We start from the raw sequence: 21,025 nt of genomic DNA on the forward strand, positions 1-21,025 counted from the left end.
AGTGTGTCTAGGCTGAGAGAGTATCCCTCTATGTGGATTGGGCTCCCAAAGTCCATTCATGTACTAGGGATAAATACTGATCCACTACCGGAGGCCCCATAGATAAACCAGACCTCCCATCATATAGTCTTGTGAGCAAAGTCTGTTAAACTCCTTTTGAAAAACAACTCTATAGATAACAGAAAATAATCAGTTTTCTACAATGAATCTTTAAGTGCAAAGTACTTCTAGAATACAACTATTCATTCGGATGTTTACCCTAGATACAATGTAAACAACTGTTTCACTCTAACTTTTACCCTAGATACAATGATTCTACTAATTTTTCCTCTACAAACGGTGAACATCTTCCTGGCTCAGTGGGTGAAAGGCTTGCTGCTCAAGCTACTGTTTGATCTCCAGATCCCACACAAAGGTGAAAGGAGAGACTCAAACCCACAAAACAGTCCTCTGCCTTCCATAATGTGGCACGGGCACCTGCACACACACACACACACACACACACACACACACACACACACACACACACCACTTACACAGTAACAATAATGTTTCTTTAAAAAGGGGCCAAACAAGCAAAGTAATATATAGAAAAGGAAGGGAACTGAAAGGAAAATGTTATATCTGAACAGGCATGTGTGTCTTGGAGTGTGTGTGGGTGGGTGTGTGTGTGTGTGTGTGTGTGTGTGTGTGTGCTCCTGTTGAACTGGCATGACACCTAAAATAAACTTAAGATGGGGTGTCCTCCACCCACCGATGCAGTCCAAGTATTGTAGAAGCCTCTGGCCATGCCTGTGAAGGAAGGGAGCAGCCACCAGCCTGGGACTGCAAATAGAAAGATTCTAGCCACTGGACATAGCCTGTGAAGGGGCAGTGAGGGCGGTACTCTGTGAAGGTGACTTCTGTAACTGTCCTTCCCTACCTCAGCCTGGCTCACCAGGGAAGTCTCTCTTGTCAGCAGGTTCCTCTGGGGCTGAGGTGTACCATTTCCTCTTGCTTTGGGCTCCCTTGTCCAAAGGCTCCCAGGCTCATCCTCAGGACCTAGGTGGGTCGCAGATGGGAGAGTATGCAGGTGTGATATTCCGAGGCTGTAAATAAGTTACCACTGAGCAGCCTGTGGTGTCTGTTTCCCACCTAATACTCTGGCCCCATTCCAGGGCTTTCATTATTTAGTTCTTTTGTTTGTACCTGTCCTGAGTTCGTACAGTTCCAAGCAAGTCTGGTCCTCCCCTTTCTGTTTACACCGGAACAAGCTGAGCTGCACAACAGGTGATGAGTGGAGACAGACAACCATGGATCCACCAATCTGTTCTTCCATAGCTTGGATCTTGGCTAAGTTACAGAACCTTTCTGGACCTCTCTCATATTTCCTGGATCTGAATCTTAGTTTTGCCACTCCCTTGCCAGGAGTACCTGTGTGGCTCAATTCCCCTGAGCTTGGTATGCTTGTGTACAAATAGGGACACTGGCAGGAACTCTACAAAGGGCTTCTGGGAATGGTTAAAAAAGGCAGGCATAAAGTGCAGTTCCTATATGAGATCTCACTGTGGTGGTCATTAATGACTGCCCAATTATTTGTTTCCTTTTTTAAATAATTTATTTACTTGTATTTTATATACATTGGTGTTTTGCCCACATGTGTATCTGTGTGAGAATGTCAGATCCCCTAGAACAGGAGTTACAGACAGTTGTGAGCTGCCGTGTGGGTGCTGAGAATTGAGCCCAGGTCCTCTGGAAGAACAGCCCGTGCTCTTAACCCCTGAGCCATCTCTTCAGCTCCAGATTATTTGTTTTCTGTGGAATTTAAGATTAAAGTCAAGAACCTTCTACCATTGAGCCACCTTGCTCCTAGTCTGTAAGACAGGGCTTTACTATGTAGCCCAGACTATTATCAAACTAAGGATCCTCCTATCTTATCTCCCATGTTCTGGGACCACAGGTATGAGAGCCAAATAACTTGGTCCAGTGCAAGTACAGCTTCTTCATTCTCCCGTGGTAAGGTCCTAGACAAAGGCTTTTCATTTTTTTTTGTTTGCTTTGTTTTTTGAGACAGGGGTTCCCTGTGTAGCTTTGGCTGTCTTGGAACTCACACTGTAGACCAGGCTAACCTTGAACTCAGAGATTCACCTGCCTCTGCCTTCTCAGTGCTGGGAGCAAAGGCATGGACCACCACCATCTCCTTTCATTCTCATATTAGGGATACTGAGAAAACTTCTGTCTCTGTCTCTGTCTCTCATGTGTGTGTGTGAGCATGCATGTGTGTGTGATACACCCATGCTACAGTGTGTGTGTGTGTGTGTGTGTGTGTGTGTGTGTGTGTGTGTGTGTGTGATGTACCCATGATATAGCATATGTGTGTGGAGATCAGAGGAGTCAATTTCTTCCTCCCACCTTTACACGGATTTCAGGGGTTGAATTCAGTTCATCAGACATGTGTCTACCTGTTGAGCCATCTTGCCAGCCCAGGAGCCTTATCTTAATATCTAGAAGACAAATGTTGTCTGATAGCCAATAGAGGGGTTGAAATTATTAGATTAACAAGATACTTGCTTGACTCCCTTCTCAGGGTCACACCCAAGCCTGCCGAAGCTTCTTTCACCTGCTGGTCCCTCTGGATGTCTCATCTCTCAGCTAGCCTGTGATGATGGGGAACATGGTATCCTTTTCTCACTTGTCTGGATCAGTTCAACACTAGCCTATCTGACACCCCCAGCTTTGAACTTGAGGTAGAAGGAGCATGGCAGCTATTGGCTACAGTAAAGTCAGTGTCTCCCTACCTCCTACTGATGGTATAAGTGGGTAGAAGTGGGGCCTTGGCAAAGCGGCACATATATCATGCCTGCTATTGGCTTGTCTGGTGCACTGTCTGCCCCTCCTACACACTGGAGGAGCCAATGGTAGAAACAGAATGCCAACAGCAGTGAGTCTGGCCACTGCAGAGCATGGGTGTGCCTGGGGCCCTTGCCAAGGCTCACATCTCTCTATTGGAAGGGGCTGAGGATGGGTGGGGAAAGCTTGTATCATTAGAGGGCTTTCCTACAGTAGAGATACAAACTGGCCTCATCCTGGTCCTTGAGACTAAAAAAAAAAAAAAAAAAGGCAATCTGATACTGCTTCAAATCAACAATGCTGACATCAGGGAATAGCTGGGCACTTGTTCTCTGGGCTCAAAGTCATCCCTGAGAAGGCTAGAGGTGGCATAAGGAATGGCTGGGACCCTGTCAGTGTGATTGTCAATCCTGAAGGGGGATTCAGGACCCAGAGGCTATTGTATGACAAAACTTTTTCCTGGAGAAACACACACACGTATCTACTCTCCCCAGATAGTCAGCCCAGGAAAAACTAAAGTGCCCATACCACCAAAGTCCAACTTGGTGAAACATAAGTTTTATTGGGGTCATTTACAGGAACATGGGTGAGGAGTTACTTCCAGGAGCACAAATGACTCAAAGACAGCTGCATCACCAAAGGCCACCCCATGTTAGGTGACAGTTCACAAAAGCTGAGAACCTGGAGTACACTGCACAGTTTTCCAGTAGCTCAACAGGGTGGAGAGTGTCCTTCCCACGTGACTCAATTGGCCTAAACCTACTGGTCTCAGGGTCTTTTTTACAGCTTGTCTTGTCTAGAGGGACTTGGCTTACTCTGGCAGATAGAGGCCTAGTGAATCTGGTCAGACACAAGGACTTCCTGAAGCTATTTTGAATCGTTTACCTTCCTGTTTAAAGACCTTCCCTGCAGGACGGAATGCTTCAGTCTTGTTAAGTCTTGGAGGAAACTGTACACAATAGGGGACAGACCCTGACAATTTCTCTCTCTCTCTCTCTCTCTCTCTCTCTCTCTCTCTCTCTCTCTCTCTTTGGTTTTTCAAGACAAAGTTTCTCTGTGTAACATCCTTGGATGTCCTGGAACTTACTTTGTAGACCAGGTTGGCCTGAGCTCACAGAGATCTACCTGCATCTGCCTCTTGAGTCCTGGGATTAAAGGCGTGCACCACCTGACAATTTCTGTAGTTTACTTTTCTTTTCTTTTTCCCCTCAGAAAACAGAGTTTCTCGGGGCTGGAGATATGGCTCAGAGGTTAAAAGCACTGGCTGCTCTTCCAGAGGACCTCAGTTCAATTCCCAGCAACCACGTGGTGGCTCACAACCATCTGTAATGAGATCTGCCCTCTTCTGCCATGCAAGCACATATGCAGGCAGAACACAATATACACAATAAATAAATAAATCTTAAAATAAAAAGACAGAGTTTCTCAGTAGCTATGGAGCCAGTCCTGAAACTTGCTCTGTTGACCAAGCTGGCCTCGAACTTTCAGAGATCCACCTGCCTCTGCCTCCCGATTGCTAGAATTAAAGGCTTGCACTACCACTATTCAGCTGTAGGTTTCTTGTGGTATAAGAAAGTCCATGGGAGCCAGGCATAGTGGTGCTCACCTTTAATCCCAGCACTTAGTAGTTAGTCTGACCCAGGGGCCAGGCAGACATGGAGACATTCAGCACCCTTGGATGAGGCTGCAGAGTGCAGAGTGCAGAGCCCACAGCTTCTGACTGAAGTGTGCAGCAAGACCCTGAAAGGACAAGGCAGAGCACAGGCCTGAGGGAAGAGGAAGGAGTTCAAGAGAAAGAAAGGGAAGGGTGTTCTAGGTAGAGGGAACAGCATCTCCAAGGCCTCAGAGCCTAGACTCTGTGCATGGCTCAGCATCCTTTCAGTAGAGCTTACGTGGGGCACTGAAAGAATTGATCAGGCACAAAATCATATCTATTTATATACATATGTATGCCCTGTCCTCCAACAGAATGTTAGCAGGAGGGAAGGAAATTTGTTTTATTCTTGGAGCTCTGAAGGGAAGCCAGGGGATGCTGAATAGATGGTGTTGAGTCTGCTAAAGCTGTGTTTTATCCTGCAGTCAGTTGGTTTTGGCGGTTCAGCATACAATAGGAACAGGACCAGGTGTGAACATGGCACTCAGGAGGGTGAAGACTGCCCGTGAGGCCTGGCCAAACTATACTGCATAGTGTGAGTTTCAGGCCAGCCTGGGTTACAGTTTAAGATGTTGTCTTAGTACACAAAACATGAATGAAGGAAAGGAAAAAAAATGCAAAATGCTGGGATGTGGGGAGACTAAAGTCTTGGTGAAGCGAGATAGGCTGAAAAATACTGATGTTTTCATACAATTAACGAGGAGCCTGGCAGAGAAGAAAGGGTAGGCCTTGGGGATAAGGGACCTGGTGATTGGTATGTCACCGAACGAGCTTTTATCTTCAGTTGCCATTTAGTCAGAGCATCTTTCCGTGGGACCGGGGGAGTCTCGCTCCTGCTCTACAGTTAATCCTTCTTTTGCCCCTCTCCAGAAAATACAGTTTAAAAACACAGTATGTCTGAGACAGGCAGTTCCCCCTTTGCAGAAGAGGGAACGAATGGACCCAGCCTGCCTCCTCCGACGTCCAGCATCTGACGAGCATCCCTGCTGAGTCAGCGGTGGCGAGGATTCGTTATTTCCCTCTAGTTCCGGAGGGAAAGCCGGCACGGGGTGGCGATCACCTAGGGTAAGTGGTCGGAGAAGGCAGGGAGGGTACAGTGAGGCTGGAATAGAGAGTTTGGGTCTCTGCGGCCGCCGTAGTGGCAGCACTGCCGTCCCCATGGCAACGTCAAGAAGCAGCGCCAAGCTTCTGGGCGGTGTTGGCGCCTTGGCGGTTCGGACCAAAGGCAGCGCGGAAAACTGTAAACTGACGGTGGCCCTGAGGGTGTAGGTCTGTGGCCGCGTGGCCAGAGGGAGCTGGGACCTGGGGACCGCGGAGGGCGTGGCCCGATCCGAGGGGAGGCGCTGGATCCCGAGACCCCCGCCTGTCTAGCCGCCGTCCGTGGGCCTCAGGTTTCCCACGCAGGGAGAGAGGAGGTTGGGCCTAAGGGTACTCGGTTTTCGAGCCCAGAATCTTCTCTTTTCTGCAGCTCCTGGACGGACTAGTGTTACCCTGCCCCATGGACGTGAGTCCAGTGCTGTACTTGCCTTTGAGCTCTGAGTGGGGAGGGGGCTTTCAATCCAATAAAAACTCCTCTGGCTCTTGACAAGAGCTGTGAGACAGCGCCCGGGATGAACTTCCCGTGAGGTGGCACGTTTCGGGGATTCCAGCCAGACAGTGTGCTAGCAATCAGAGACAGCAAGCGATACAAACGGAGGCCTAGGGGCCAGAGAGAGGAACTGCTTTGACCTCATAGTGATTGCAGGGTACGGGGTGGGGGAAGGAGTAGCCAGGGCCGGGGTGGGGAGCTTTGTCTCTGAAATAAGCGGGTCGAGATGCCCGAGCATCTGATGTGGAAAGAAAGCAAGTTGGTAGAGGGGCCAGCGATGAGGGCTGAGGGGCGGAAGGTTGTCATATACTGGAGTTAGATACAAAAATCTGTGCTGAGAAGTATTCTTCAAGGACAGCAGTATTTCACAGATGAGTCTAAATTGACAGCAGGTAACTTGGTAGTGACATGAGGATGGCAGGCCCGTATTGACCTCTTACCTAGCTTGCCCCTCCTGGCATCCTGTACAGCTCTTGCCCCACCTTCCGCCTACCCCTCTTCCTCTGTGCTTGTCCAGGCCTCCTCTGGCCCATGGAATCCAGCCCCAGCTTCCATCAGCAGCCCTCCCTTGCTGCTCCCCATCCCGGCTATCGTCTTCATCGCTGTGGGCGTGTATTTGCTGCTGCTGGGCCTAGTGCTGCTGACCAGGCACTGCCTGCTGGTGAGGAGCCCCGAGGGGAAGAAAGTAGGCCTTGGGGACGGAAACTGGTGATTAGTATGTCCTCTCACTTATGAGCTTTTATCTTGGGACACTGTTGCCATTCGTGTCTGAGTCATAGGCCATTCTTGGGACCAGGGGAGTCTTGCTCCTTGTCTCCAGTTAATCCTCCCCTTACCCCTCTCCAGAAAGTGAAGAGGAGAGTTGTCTGCCCCTCCCTACTTTCTGGTTCAGACCCTGAGTCTTGTCATCCCCTAGGCTCAGGGCTGCTGCACAGACTGCAGCTCCCCTTGCAGGAAACAAACTACCTCAGAGACCCAAGACTGCTGCTGGAGCTGCGCAGAAGCCTGTGACTTCCCTCTGCCCAGTCCAGCCCACTACCTGGATGCCTGCTGCCCTCATCCCAGCGAAGCTGTGAGTTCCATTCCTAACCCATACAGCTCCTTCTGGTCTGCATATGGCCTGGGCCTTTGTTTTCTCTGTTCAGCACATTTATCACCGAGCACTAGTCATAGGCAGACCTTAGGCCAGGCACTGAGTCATAGGCAGACATCTAAAAGCAACAGAGCAACATATCAGATTGTTTCTGGTGATGAATGGTACTTGAAAGAAAAGAAAATAGAGTGACAGCTGGAGAATGATTATTTGTGTGACATGCCCAGTATATAATTGTGACTTTTTTTTTCTTTCCCTTTTTGGAGACAGGGTTTCTCTGTGGCTTTGGTCCTGAAACTTGATACATAGACCAGGCTGGCCTTGAACTCACAGAGATCCACCTGCCTCTCCTTGCCACCACACCCAGACTCTCTTTTTTGGGGGGCGGGGCGCTTCGAGACAGGGTTTCTCTGTGGCTTTGGAGGCTGTCCTGGAAATAGCTCTTGTAGACCAGGCTGGTCTCGAACTCACAGAGATCCGCCTGCCTCTGCCTCCCGAGTGCTGGGATTAAAGGCGTGCGCCACCACCGCCCAGTCACACACCCAGCCTCCTAATCAGGTCTTCTGAACAAGGTAGCTAAAGAAAACAGGGATGAAGTGAAGTGCTTGCCTAGTGTGGACTAGGGCCTAACTTTGATCTTAACATAACGCCCCGTTCCCTTCATGAGCGTATATTCCAGAGAACAGTATTGTTGTAGCCTCCATACTGTGTTCACCAGCAACTCTGAGAGATGAGGATTTATTTAAATTTAACATTACTTAATTTTTTAAAAATTGTCTTGCATACGAGATGGGCCTTAGATTCCCAGTTGGTCCTCTTCCTTCTGTCTCCCAAGTGTAAGACTTCAGGTATGTAACCACAATATAACTGGCTTAACTATAATCTCTTTTCACTTTTGTCTGTTTCCTTTTTGTTAGTTTAAATTTGTGAGAGGATTCTGTATCCAATGGCCTTTGCAAAGAAAGATGCTTTGGACTTTGGCATGAACCCTGCCACTGTTTCCATGGGTCTGAGTTATCTTTCCCCAGGTTACTCTGGCATTTCAGTTTGCCTCTAGGAGTCAGTGTGTTGTTATTGCTTTATACACATAAGAACATCTCTTGCCCAAGTAGAATTAAATTTCATCTCAGCCATAACCACCTTCAGTTTTAAGAAGAGCCACGTTCTCTCTTTGGTTCTGGAGATTTCGCTTCTAGCCAGCAAAAAAGGCCTTGGACCACAGCCTTCCAAACACATTTGCCTTTTAGAGGTCCAGTTCCCAGCAGGACTCCATAGGTGCCAAGATGATGGGAAGCTTACTTTTATTTTTAAATTAAATCATATTAATTATTAAGCAAGCTGGATTTTTGCTGGTTTGGTTGTCGTTTTGTTTTGCTCTGCTTTTTTTGAGATAGGGTCTCATTAAGTAGCCCTGGCTGGCCTGGAACTTGCTGTGTAAACTAGGCTGGCCTCAAACTCACAAAGATCCTCCTCCTCTGCCTCCCTAGTGCTGGGATTACAGGTGGGTTTTTTGTAATAAAAATGTATATGTAGAAAGGCAAAGTGGTAGAGCCCTCTGTTAGAGTCATAAGAAACAAGGGAAACAGGGAGCAGAGATAGGAAGGACAGGCATTTTCCAGATCAACTCCGTAGAGTTGTCTTGTTTGTGTGTTACCCTCATGCCTGACTGTTACTACCGTGTGTTACTGCCTCCCCACCACATAGTCTGCCTCTTCATGACCATTTCAACTGGACTTCATACAATGGCCCTGTGCCCATGCCTGAGCATTGGAGCTGTACATGCATTATTCTCCTTCTCTTGCAGAGGAGTAAGAAGGCTTAGGCATGGTTGTGGCTTCCCCAGTGTTACACGGAAAAACCTTAGCCAGAAAATTGCTCTGAAGTTTAGGCTCTAATAGAGCCCTCAAGGGAAAAGCTAATCCACAGAAGACAAGTTTTACATTTGTGGGTTTGAAAATGTTCGGTGTGATCAACCACCTTCTTGGACAGGGACTATTTTGGGTTCAGAGATTTAGACAACAGAGTTCCTGTCCTTGAGTGATGACCTTCCTTAGCAGGGGGTAGCAGACTGAGCCTAAGCAAATTCATAACTTGGATTGACTGCACTTGCTACAAATCCCTGTCAGATGTTTTGAGTTTCAAAATAAGAGAGTTGGAGATGTAGCTGAGTTGGTAGAGTGTTTTTGTCTAGTATATAGGAGACACTGGGCTGATTCCCGGCAGCACACAAACTAGGTCCTGATGCCTTCTTCTGGTCCACAGGCGACAGGCATGCATGTGGTGCACAAACACTCGTACACATGAAATAAAAAAAATCTCGCCGGGTGTTGGTGGCGCACGCCTTTAATCCCAGCACTCAGGAGGCAGAGGCAGGCGGATCTCTGTGAGTTCGAGGCCAGCCTGGTCTCCAGAGCAAGTGCCAGGATAGGCTCCAAAGCTACACAGAGAAACCCTGTCTTGAAAAACCAATAAAATAAAATAAAATAAAATAAAATCTCAAAAAAAAAAAATCAGAAGCTCAAGGTAAAGCTACATAGGAAGTTCAAGGCCAGTATGGGCAAGCCACCCTATCTCAAAAAATAAGTATGAAGGCTGGAGAGATGGCCCAGAAGTTAAGAGCACTGGCTGCCCTTCCAAAGGACCTGGGTTTGATTCCCAGCACCCACATTCAGACTCAGAACTGTTCGTATCACCAGGTCCACAGGCTCTGAGGCCCTCTTCTGTTCTCCACAGTCATGCAAGTGGTGCTTAGACATCCATGCATACATGTAAGATAAATCTAAAATAAAGAAATTTGAATCTTCGTTGAAAAATAATTATAATAAATAGGGTCTGGCATGGTGGTATATACCTTTAATCCTAGCCTCAGGCGGCAGAGGCAAGTGCCAATTCAAGTCAGTCTGGTCTGCAGAGCAAGTTCCAGGGCAGCTATGGCTTCGTAGTGAGAGGGTAAGCAGCTGTCTTCTTTCAAATAGTCTGCTTCTGGGTCCCCAGACTGACAGGAGGTGGGCTCCCTGGTGGGATGGGGAAAAGGAGACCCTAGGTTCTAAGAGTGCCTATCTTAAGGAGTTACAGGCTGATTCACGGTCCTCACACTCTGTCTCCTTCCTTATCTGTCCACATGTCAGGGATCCAACTTCAGGAAAAGGGTTGAGCTGAGGTTGACTGGGAGAACACATGGTTTCCCACCCATTGATCCACGGCTTCAGAATCTTGTAGATCTGTGAGAAGACTGAGTCTCCCACCTGCTGTTCCAGGGCTTCAGAAGCTCATGGATCTGATCCTGTCCAGTTTATGCTAGATCAAGGAAGAGATGCAGAGTGACCCAGGGCAGGGCAAGCTTGTCCTGTCCTTGATCTGCCTTTCCTTAGGGTACACTGAAATGCCTCTGTTCTCCAGGTTCCCTATAGTGACAATGACAGCCAGAAAGGTTACAGAGCTTGTCTGTTTGGCCAGTGTAAACACTGACGCTCACAGCACACAGAGGATTGAGGGACTCATTCGCCTTGGGTCAGACAGATGTACCAGCCAGACCACAAACCCAAGGTTTTCTTCCTCTCTGTAGGAGAAACCTGCTCACTGAACTGCATTGTTAGGACAATGGAGCGCCTTCATTTCTTCCCTACCTCATGTGTACAGTACACACAGAGCCACCATGTGAGGCTTTGTGCTGACCCTGGAGGCTCAGCAAAAATAAGCCAGACAAGAGTCCTGTGTTCCCAGGGCTTACATCGTGGGGAAGGGCACAGATAAATGCATTCTAGGAGTAGAAGGGGGTGACATGCAGCAGGGTGATCAGAAACAAGTGGGAGCCGTGCATGTCAGGCTCCAAGGCCTCTCACCAGCAGATCTGGGTGGGATTATAGTTTGTGCTTTTTAACAAGCTCTTGTAATTCTGGTGTATATTAGAATTAAGAACTACCGTTAAGGCTGGGCGTGGGTGGCGCATGCCTTTAGTCCCAGCATTCGGGAGGCAGAGGCAGGCAGACCTCTGTGAGTTCGAGACCAGTCTGGTCTACAAGAGATAGTTCCAGGACAACCTCCAAAGCCACAGAGAAACCCTGTCTCGAAAAAAAAAAATAATAACTTCCGTTAAATCTGGCCATAGTAGCACACGCCTTTGATCCCAGTACTCGGGAGGGTGAAGCAGATGGATCTCTTCGAGTTTGAGGCCAGTCTGTGCTGCATAGTGAGTTCCAGGCAAGCCAGGGCTACATACGGAATGGGGAAAAACAAACCGCAGGGGGAATTCAGAACCATGATGACAAGTGTAGCTCTCTTCACCGAGCCCTCACTAGGGACCTCATTTCTGTGCTGTGTCCATTTCAGAGATGAGGAAACTGAGGCTCAGAACATGATTTAGCCAGGCAGAATTCACACCTGGGTCTTAACTGCTGTAGGGCTTGAGCACTAACTAGCCATTAAAAATGTCTGGCTCTCCCAAAGTCCCAAGTTAAACCCCACCCAAGAACACAGGGGTTGACAGCCTGCAGAGTCCTTGTCTGATGCACTTAAACAGCAGAGTTCTTCCAGAAATCTTTGCTTGTGGAGTCAAGAAATCCATTAGCCAGTTATTAATGGTTGGACTAAATCCTTCCATGAACACAGCCTAGATGCTTTTAATGCCCTCTTTTCTGAGGTAAGGGCAGTGAAGTGTTCTGGCCAGTGGCTCTGCATGATGGTGTGGTCCTCTCCAAACCCACAGACCCTACTTCATCCCTAGAGATGCCCAAACCACTCTTCACACAAAGAAACCACTTCTCTCTCCCTTCCACCATTACAGCCTTCGCCCCTTGTTGGCAGCAACACAGCCCAGTTTAGACCCCTTTCCCTGTAGCTGGCTGGTCTCCTCCCCTTGCTGGAGCCTCTGCTGACAGTTGATCTCTCTGGTCATCTGACACCGTACCCCGAAACCTCAGCTGTTGAAAAGGTCATTTCCCTATTCCTGGCTTGGCCCAGTTTCTGATGGAACTGTGCAACTGTGGCTGTCACTAGTTTTGCTCGTGGCCTCAAGGAGCCGGGCTTCTGTCACACAGCCACTCTGGGTGTGTCCACTCCAGTGCCTTGGCCTGCCTCCCATCCATGCCTGGGGCAGTTGCAGATCATCCCTGTCCCAGGCTAAAGGAGCTGTGGGTTGGAGTGTTGAATGTCCCTTCCTATCTCTCAGGACATTGTGTCCATGACACAGACATCTTTCTGCCTTTGCCTAAAGAGGGCAAAGTGATCTGCTTAGCTTAATTCATACAACCAGCATTTAGCTGTGTCTCAAACACCTGCTGAGCCTGAGCCCTTACACTAAGTAGAGAACACGAAACCAACTGTCCTTGTCGTTGAAGCCTTAGAATGAAGCCAGCATTCCTGGCCTTAGAAGAGTAGGCACAGGGGACTCCCAGGCCTGGGGAAACCAACTCTAATTCAAGTCAGTTTCACTCTGGTTATATTCTTTTGGGCAAATCACCATGAGCTTCCATTTCATTTTTGTGAAACCACCCTCCCCCCCATTCCCCAATCAGGGTAGTTCAACAGTAGAGTGCTTGCCTAGAGTTCATGAGGTCCTAAGTTCCCAGCACTTGAGGGAAAAAAAAAAGCCTTTTGTTTTGTTTTTGTTTTATTGTTTTGTTTTTTGAGACAGGGTTTCTTTGTGTAGCTTTGGAGCCTATCTTGGCACTCATTCTGTACACCAGGCTGGCTTTGAACTCACATAGATCCACTTGCCTCTGCCTCCCAAGTGCTGGGATTAAAGGAGAGTGTCACCACCGCCTGGCTGCCTTTTCTTTTCTTTTGATTTATTTAATCTATGAGTGTTTTGCCTGAGGAAAACCATATACCATGTGTGTGCTTGAAAAAGTCAGAAGAAGGTGTCCGATCCCCGGGAACTTGGGATCTGGAGTTACAATGGTTTTAAGCCACTATGTAGGTGCTGGGAACTGAACTCAGGTCCTCCGGAAGAGCAAAAATTGCTCTTAACTGCTGAGACATCACTTCAGCCCTTGTTTTTTTTTATTTTTTTATTTTTTTTATTTTGTTTGTTTGTCTTGCTTTGTCGTTTAGAGACAAGGTTTCAGTAACTCAGGCTGACTTGAACTTCTTATCCTCCTGCCTTCTTTTCCCCCGAGTACTGGGATTACAGGATCGATCTATGCCAATGGTTCGCATTCTGTGGGTTGAGATACCTTTGTAGTTGAACAGGGGTTGCCTAAGACCATCAGAAAACACACTCATAATGGTAAAATTAGTTATGAAGTAGCAACAAAAATAATTTTATAGTTGGGGCTCAGTGCAACATGAGGAGCTGTATTAAATGATGGAGGCATTGGGAAGGGTGAGACTCACTGCTGGTGTGTAGCCCTGGCTGTCCTGGAACTTAGTATGTAGGTCAGGTTAGCCTCAAACTCACAGAGATCTACCTGCTTTAGCACTAGGAATTGAGTGAATTCTATTATAGTCAGGCCACACAGTGAAACCCCATCTCAAAACAACAGAAACCCCAAGTACTTGGTAGGTTAAAGTAAGAGGATTGTCATGATTTTGAGGTCAGCCTTGGTTTCATTGTTCCAGATTAGCCTGAGCTATACAGTGAGAACCTGTCTCACAAAGAAAGGAAGGAAAACATCTTTTTTCATTTTGCTTTTTTGAGACAGGGTTTCTCTGTGTAACAGCTCTGGCTATCTTGGCACTCACTCTGTAGACCAGGCTGGCCTTGAACTCAGAGATCTGCCTGCCTCTGCCTCCCGAGTGCTGGGACTAAAGGCATGCACTGTCACCACCTGGTTTAAGGAAGACCTCTTGCAGTTTGGTTTGATGTCAGCAAAGAAGTCCAAACCCAGAAGTTATCTTCATGAGGATGGGATGTGTTTCTTTCTATGTCTTGACTTCCTCAGAGAGGAGAGCAGAACTGTTTTGGAGCTGGACACTGACACCCACATTCTAGCCAGACCTAAAGCTAGTTCTTCACTGGTTCACTCTTCTCACCCACAGAGCCCCTGAGTGCTGGAGCTTGGAGGCTACCGATGTAGGGCTAGAGTACTTATCACTGCTGAATCCTCAACATGGAGAATTGCTTTGTTTCCAGGCATGGTGGATGGTACCCTCTTTTCCACTCGACAGAGGGACCTCCTAAGCCCCTTGTTCCCTTCTCCAAATGGAAGGAAGCAGACCCAAGTCCTGGCACTGCTTCAGGCACCCTTCTTTTCTCCCTCAGGGTTGGGACCCTCGATGCCCTCGATGCTGCCCATTGTGTGACTGTGCCTGTGCCTGCCAACTTCCCGACTGCCAGAGCCTCAACTGCCTCTGTTTCGAGATCAAGCTCAGATGAAGCATGGGGACAGGGGGCTTGTTCTTTGGGGAGTGGCCAGCCCCTAGGGCCCCCTCTGTAATGGCCCTCAGGACAATACCACCAGGCCACTGGAACTACAGCTGGCAGGTCCAGCCTAAATACCTGGGAGTCTTGAATGGAGGGCCTGGTTCCCTGCAGGGCAGGATTCTGAGAGCCCTTGGACAGCTGAATTTCAGCTCCTTTGGAGGGCCTGAAAGAAAAGGGGCTGGTGTTCTGGCCAGTGCCCCTACCCCTCGCCCCCTCCCTCTACTATATATGTGAAGGTGAGGATGCAGGTCATTGCTCACCCAGGCAACAGTATGGGAAGGCTCTGCTAACCTGGAATATCAAAATATAGGGACAGCCAGCTTCACCATGCCTGTAGACTCCCGGTTATTTTACGAGGTGAGTATCCTGCCTGTATTTGCTCTCCTTAAAAAACAAAACAAACAAACAAACAAAAAAAACGTACAGCCACTAGCAAGCCCAGAGGGGAGGAGTCAGCATCCAGGGACACCCCACCAATCTTCCCTTCTTGCTCTGCCTTATAGATCCCAGACCCGAGAGTGATTTCTCTTGACCACTGTATTTTCAAGGAAGAGGTTCCTCTAAAGACCGGTGAGTGGCCCAGGGGCACCTCCTCCTCTCCAGGCAAACCAAAGCTTCTTCTTTCTTCCCGACTCAGGGGCCCCACGCTGGCATGAATGTCAGGAGCCTCAGGTTTCCCTAAATATAGGTCCCTACCGCGGGATTCGTGGTGGGGAAAGGGCAGGGGTTACGGAGAAGGAACACTCGTGCTGGAGTGTGTAGGGGCGGGGTGGTGGATAGGCGCTGCCTTATAACCCAGCCCAGAGCCGCCGGGCTCACTCGCAGCTGACCAGGCTCTGCCGACTTCTTTCACAGCATTACAGGTGGGCCGCTAGCCAGATTCCAGGAGAGGGATGGGGGGCTGCAGATTGAGGCCTGAGGAAAGTGGGTCCTCTTGAGTGTTAGTGGGTGGCAGAGAGCTTGGAGACGGATTTTATTTTTGAGAAGAAAATCAGGTTCGGGGAAGAGTTTGGCTTGATCCAGCCCCTGTCGATCATTTCCTCAAAGATGGTGTTTAGTTGCAGCGGGTGGTGACTCCCGCCAATCTGCTAGTCTAGCCCGGACAGGCTAGGCCACTCTTCGGTGATGTGACTGGCGTGCTGGTACGAGGAGGCTTTGCTTGCGTACCCTGTTAACTTCGTCGCCCTCTCCCGCTCCTTGTGGGTGGTCGGGCCAGGGAGGGATCGGCTGCGTCTTTAGCCATGCGCTCTGAACGAGGCGAGCAGGCGCAGAACCTCTGGGTTCTTTGCAATGACGTCAGGCTGCCACTGCGCAGGCCGGAAGCATGGGGGTCTTAGGAGGGGAGGCCAGCCATCATTTCAGCCTGACACCCCCACCCCCTCGCCAGCCCACATTCCGGCTGAGTCACGATGCTCGCGCGCTAGCCAGGCAGGAGCTGGGGGAGGGGGAGCTCCGGTGACCCGCGGGATGTGGCTCGAGTCACGTCCTAGCGGAGCGGAGGAGGGATCGGGTTCTGGCCGCTAGTCTCCTCCCCAGCGCCGCCTCCTATCGTAGCATCTTGGGGAGGTGCCGCACACAGTGCCCGCCTGTAATTGGACGCTTAGTGTCCCAGCAAGGAAAAAACCTGCAGAGGGCGGAGCTGCGCCTTTAAATGCCCGGCGCCCCGCCTCTCGCCCCCCCCAGTAGAATAGGCTGCGTTCTTTTGGAACGCGCCGCAGAACCGGGTTCTGGTGACTCTAGCTGCGTTCGCTCCTCTGTCCTTTTGCCTACCCACCGCCGTATCCGGCCGACTCACCCCTCCTGTGCCAGGTAAACGCCATATGACACGTGCGCGGGGAAGGGACCTTGGGGTAGGATTTTGGGCCGGTGGCGGGCCGGGCGGCATTGCGGAGCCTCCATCCCCACGGCTCCTTGTTTTTCCCTTCTCTACCCCCACGCTCGCTCCCAGCCCTGGTTCTCCAGCCCGCGCCCTTGCTGTATGCTGCGCCACGCAGCAGCTCCAAGCGCTGAGTCATGGCGGTGGAGGAAGCAAGATGAGGTGGAAAACCAGACCTCCTCTTGTATTTTTATTTTATTTGCAAGGACTACCCCCTTTGCAAGCATTAGGGGCCCATTGCCTATTAAGGGATCCCAAGAAGCGATGGGTGTGGGAGGGCCAGTTCGTACATTGCCTCAGGGTTCCTCGATGGGGTGAGGGAGTTTGCTTCCTTTCGGGGGAGCCCCTGGGGAGGAGGGGAAACTCCTCAGCTGCCACGCTCTGTGGCCCATTAACACTTCACTATCTTTCCTTATCTTGTGACCTTGATTCTGCCTGGAGTTGCTGCAGACGGGAGCACTTTTCAGGGAAGGGCTGGGGCACGTGCCTCTCATACCCATTCCCGTTTGAGCAATGTAGAGGGGAAGCTTCCCTTCTACCTGGGCTCCACACCCCTTTCTCTCTTTCTGATTGCCCAGTATTTTTCCTAATATCCTTTTCCTAACACTCTTTGCCCCCCCCCCCCGCCCTCACTCAGGAGAGACGCCTGACCTTGGGGGTGTCCTTGAAGCCTGGGCCAGCCCTGCGTAGATTACAAGGGATGCCCCACCTCAGTCAGAAAATCTGGGTTCTATCTCAGCTTTCGCCTTTGGGTTGCTGTGTGACTTCAAGCACAGATCATTTCTTTCTTGGGCTCTTACAGATGAGGGTATTGGGCCCTCTGCCCTATTCCTGATCCTTATATTCTAAAATACTCCCGGTTCAATTTTGTTTCTAGGCAAGGTGACGCATGGCAACGCGCAGGCAAGATGGGTCCACCTTCAACATGACCCGCCTGTCCCTGGCTCTGGCCTTTTCCTTTCCCCCAGTTGCCAATGAGCAACTCCACCCTCAGCTGGGCAACACCCAGCAACAGACAGAGTTAGGAAAGGTACAGGAAGAGGCAGGTCTAGTATAGGGAAGTTGGGTATAGGGGAGAGCTCTGGGACAGGAAGTATCCCTGAACCCTCAGGGAGTGGGGCAGGGGAGATGGGGCTACTGCCGTGGCCTCCAGGGGAGGAGTCCTGTTTTATCTGGGGAGACTATTGGATGGCCCAACTAATTGTCCCTGTCTGCCTCCTTCACTCAGGAACGTGCTGTCACCGGCGCCATGCCCTACCCATACCCAGCACTGACCCCGGAGCAGAAGAAGGAGCTGTCTGACATCGCTCATCGAATTGTGGCCCCGGGAAAGGGCATCCTGGCTGCAGATGAGTCCACTGGTGCGGTACAGGCAGGAGAAAGGGGGAGGAGGGCCCGGGGTTGGAGGTGGCAGGCTGATCCCCTTATCCTCCCACATGACCCTCCCTTCAGGAAGCATTGCCAAGCGCCTGCAATCCATTGGCACTGAGAACACCGAAGAGAACAGGCGTTTCTACCGCCAGCTGCTGCTGACTGCTGATGACCGTGTGAATCCCTGCATTGGGGGGGTGATCCTTTTCCATGAAACACTGTACCAGAAGGCCGATGATGGACGTCCCTTCCCCCAAGTTATCAAGTCCAAGGGCGGTGTTGTGGGCATTAAGGTAAGGGCCCTAGGGGAGGTGTAAGATTAGATTAGAGATGGATCTGGGGAGATGGATTAATAGGGCAGGGATGGAATGCTGGGTTAGCAGGTCTAGAGACTTAAGGTATGGTCTGCCTGAGACTTAAGGGGATGCACTCAGCACCCAAGCACTGTGCATGCTAGGCAAGTGCTCAATTGCTGGACTCACAACCCCCTATGATTGTAAGGTGTTTCCTCATTTACAGCTGATAAATTAGTCCAAAGCAGTGAAATGGGGGGCAGTGGTGGTGCACACCTTTAATCCCAGCACTTGGGAAGTTGAGGCAGGCAGACATCTGTGAATTCGAGACCAGCCTGGTCTACAAGAGCTAGTTCCAGGACAGCCTCCAGAGACACAGAAACCCTGTCTTGAAACCACCCCTCCCCCCAAACAAACAAAAAAAAAGAGTGAAATGGTTTGCTTAGTGAGAGGTAGTGCCAGTTCCTCTAATTAATATTCCTTTCAAATACTGTGTGTATCTTTCCTCATGGGACTCAGTAAAATATGAGAGGCTGCAGTGAGGGTTGAAGTTGACCTGGGTAGAGGAAAGGGTGGTAGAACTAAATTGTTGCCCTGTACCCTGCCAGGTAGATAAAGGCGTGGTGCCTCTGGCAGGAACCAATGGTGAGACCACCACTCAAGGTGAGAATGGTTTGCCTCCTTCCCTTCCCCACGAGCTCAGCAGAGCTCTAGCATGAGGAGAATCTCAAACCTGCCCCTCTTTACTCTGTCCCTCTTCAGGACTGGATGGGCTGTCTGAACGATGTGCCCAGTACAAGAAGGATGGAGCTGACTTTGCCAAGTGGCGTTGTGTGCTAAAGATTGGGGAACATACTCCCTCAGCCCTTGCCATCATGGAAAATGCCAATGTTCTGGCCCGTTATGCCAGCATCTGCCAGCAGGTGGGACTGAACTACATGGGCTAGCTTTCTGTCCATCTGCCAGGATATCTACCTCCTCCAGAGCAACTGTTAATAGATACCTACCAAGCATCAGGCTTGCTGGTGGAGGCCACTCTGCAAAGCAGTGATGGGAATTGGCATGAAGGGGGAATTGTTTGTCCCCTGTAATCTGCTGAGGCCTTTGAAGCCTTGATTCACTATCCTCAAGATAAGATCTTGGCTAATGATGGTGGAGAGCTGTAGGTGGGGTTCCCAGTCAGGAGTCCTCACACTACCCTTTACCTCCCCACAGAATGGCATTGTACCCATTGTGGAGCCCGAAATCCTCCCTGATGGGGACCATGACTTAAAGCGCTGTCAGTATGTAACTGAGAAGGTAGGTTGCCTGTCTTTCTAGCCAGGGTAATGTGGTGGGCAGGGTTCCACTCAGGTGGTCCTTGTCCTTCATCTCACCTTGCCCTGTTCCAGGTACTGGCTGCTGTCTACAAGGCTCTGAGTGACCACCATGTCTATCTGGAAGGCACACTGTTGAAGCCCAACATGGTCACCCCAGGCCATGCCTGTACCCAGAAATTTTCCAATGAGGAGATTGCCATGGCAACTGTCACAGCACTTCGTCGCACAGTGCCCCCTGCTGTTACTGGTGAGGCCCACTCCCTTGGCTTGCTGGAGTGGATACACCATCACTTTGGCCTCTCCGGGTAGCTTTTGGCGGCTACTCCCTGCATCTATCTCTTAACGAAGGCCACCTCTTTCCTTCTGCCCTTGTTCTCTAGGGGTCACTTTCCTGTCTGGAGGGCAGAGTGAGGAAGAGGCATCCATCAACCTCAATGCTATCAACAAGTGCCCACTGCTGAAGCCATGGGCCTTGACTTTCTCTTATGGCCGAGCCCTGCAGGCCTCTGCTCTGAAGGCCTGGGGTGGGAAGAAGGAGAATCTGAAGGCTGCCCAGGAGGAGTACATCAAGCGAGCCCTGGTAAAGCATCATGAAAGGGGGGGTGTGAGCAAGTGGAGGGGACTTGGCTCTCACCTGATTTCTCTCTTCCCTTTTAGGCCAACAGCCTCGCTTGTCAAGGAAAGTATACCCCAAGTGGTCAGTCTGGAGCTGCAGCCAGTGAATCTCTCTTCATCTCTAATCATGCCTACTAACCAGAGGTGATCTAAGGCTGGCTGCCCCATCAACACTCCAGGCCCCTGCCTACCCACTTGTGTTCAAGAGGGGGCCTTCAGGCTCTTTCCCATCACTCTTGCCCTCGTGACTGGTGTGTGGTGTTGTCTCTGAATGCTAATTCTGCCATCCCATCCAGCCCACTGCCAATAAACAGCTATTTAAGGGGGGAGTCTGTTGTCCATGTCTTATAGGGGATACGGGAGGCCTGAGGAGAGAGCCTTATTTTGGGTTCTTCCTTTCTGGGTAGTTAAAAGGATGCAATAAGGCTTTGTTGATCTGTATACTTTTGAGGAAGGCTGAGTATTGTGAAATGCTCTAACCACATCTAATTGAAAGGGAGTGATCTGCTGGAGTTATAGGCATAGGGCACTGAGCCTATTTGGCTGGGAGCCAAGCCTGGGTTTTGTGAATGCTAGGCAAGGACTCTGCCACTGAGCGACACCCCTCTCTCTCATTCCTAATTTAGGCTTTGTTATCTTGCCCAAGATGAAACTTTCTTGGTGGGAACAAAGCATTTAATAAACGTAGCTATTTTCCCATTGCAACAGGAAATGGAATTACCAATGGCTTTTTAGGAGCCTTTGAAGACTCAATCTTCTCCCACGCAGATATAGGTACACACAGAACTCAGGTACACAACTGCAGAATTCAGGTTTCGGGTTAAGGACAGAGCAGAACAAGGCCCCCCCCCCCCCACCAAACTATGGACTACCCAATGTTGAGTGTTGCCTGAATGTTTGCGTACAATGTGTGCCTGATGTCCTTGGATCCCAGAAAAGGGTATCAGATCCCTTGGAACTGGAGTTATGGTTGAGAGCCACCATGTCGGTGCTAGGAATTGAACATGGGCCTCCTGGAAGAGCA

At 49.9% G+C, this 21,025-nt stretch overlaps 2 protein-coding genes across 9 annotated transcripts; both read left to right on the plus strand.

Annotated features, from left to right (window-relative positions):
- Positions 1-5,516: 5,516 nt before the first annotated feature.
- LOC103159994 (keratin-associated protein 4-3) lies at positions 5,517-14,750 on the plus strand. 5 transcript variants are annotated; one of them, XM_027404641.2, is made up of 5 exons: positions 5,517-5,548; positions 5,952-5,987; positions 6,589-6,732; positions 6,988-7,143; positions 14,366-14,750. In XM_027404641.2, the coding sequence occupies exons 2-5, from the start codon at positions 5,982-5,984 to the stop codon at positions 14,477-14,479; spliced, it is 420 nt and encodes a 139-aa protein (XP_027260442.1). In that variant the 5' UTR covers positions 5,517-5,548; positions 5,952-5,981; the 3' UTR covers positions 14,480-14,750. The 5 variants fall into 5 exon arrangements, with proteins under 5 accessions (XP_027260442.1, XP_027260444.1, XP_027260443.1 ...); XM_027404640.2 differs by lacking the exon at positions 5,517-5,548 and adding an exon at positions 5,583-5,748; XM_027404639.2 differs by lacking the exon at positions 5,517-5,548 and adding an exon at positions 5,584-5,752.
- A 302-nt stretch (positions 14,751-15,052) lies between these two features.
- On the plus strand, positions 15,053-20,330 carry Aldoa (aldolase, fructose-bisphosphate A). 4 transcript variants are annotated; one of them, XM_027404626.2, is made up of 10 exons: positions 16,197-16,336; positions 17,281-17,433; positions 17,632-17,764; positions 17,856-18,067; positions 18,676-18,730; positions 18,830-18,990; positions 19,283-19,366; positions 19,459-19,633; positions 19,767-19,966; positions 20,044-20,330. In XM_027404626.2, the coding sequence occupies exons 2-10, from the start codon at positions 17,293-17,295 to the stop codon at positions 20,137-20,139; spliced, it is 1,257 nt and encodes a 418-aa protein (XP_027260427.1). In that variant the 5' UTR covers positions 16,197-16,336; positions 17,281-17,292; the 3' UTR covers positions 20,140-20,330. The 4 variants fall into 4 exon arrangements, with proteins under 4 accessions (XP_027260430.1, XP_027260429.1, XP_027260428.1 ...); XM_027404629.2 differs by lacking the exons at positions 16,197-16,336; positions 17,281-17,433 and adding an exon at positions 15,053-15,097; XM_027404628.2 differs by lacking the exons at positions 16,197-16,336; positions 17,281-17,433 and adding an exon at positions 15,275-15,390.
- Positions 20,331-21,025: the final 695 nt, after the last annotated feature.

The sequence above is a fragment of the Cricetulus griseus genome, chromosome 3, assembly GCF_003668045.3.
Source record: "Cricetulus griseus strain 17A/GY chromosome 3, alternate assembly CriGri-PICRH-1.0, whole genome shotgun sequence".
Classification (NCBI taxonomy): domain Eukaryota; kingdom Metazoa; phylum Chordata; class Mammalia; order Rodentia; family Cricetidae; genus Cricetulus; species Cricetulus griseus.

Bases quoted from the DNA above. Each gene is read 5' to 3' on its own strand.
- LOC103159994 (XM_027404641.2), top strand. The intron at 6,733-6,987 runs GTGAGGAGCCCC...GTCATCCCCTAG, and splicing joins TGACCAGGCACTGCCTGCTG to GCTCAGGGCTGCTGCACAGA. The intron at 7,144-14,365 runs GTGAGTTCCATT...TTTCTCCCTCAG, and splicing joins GCCCTCATCCCAGCGAAGCT to GGTTGGGACCCTCGATGCCC.
- Aldoa (XM_027404626.2), top strand. From the start codon at position 17,293: ATGGCAACGCGCAGGCAAGATGGGTCCACCTTCAACATGACCCGCCTG. The intron at 17,765-17,855 runs GTGCGGTACAGG...CCCTCCCTTCAG, and splicing joins GGCTGCAGATGAGTCCACTG to GAAGCATTGCCAAGCGCCTG. The intron at 19,634-19,766 runs GTGAGGCCCACT...CTTGTTCTCTAG, and splicing joins AGTGCCCCCTGCTGTTACTG to GGGTCACTTTCCTGTCTGGA.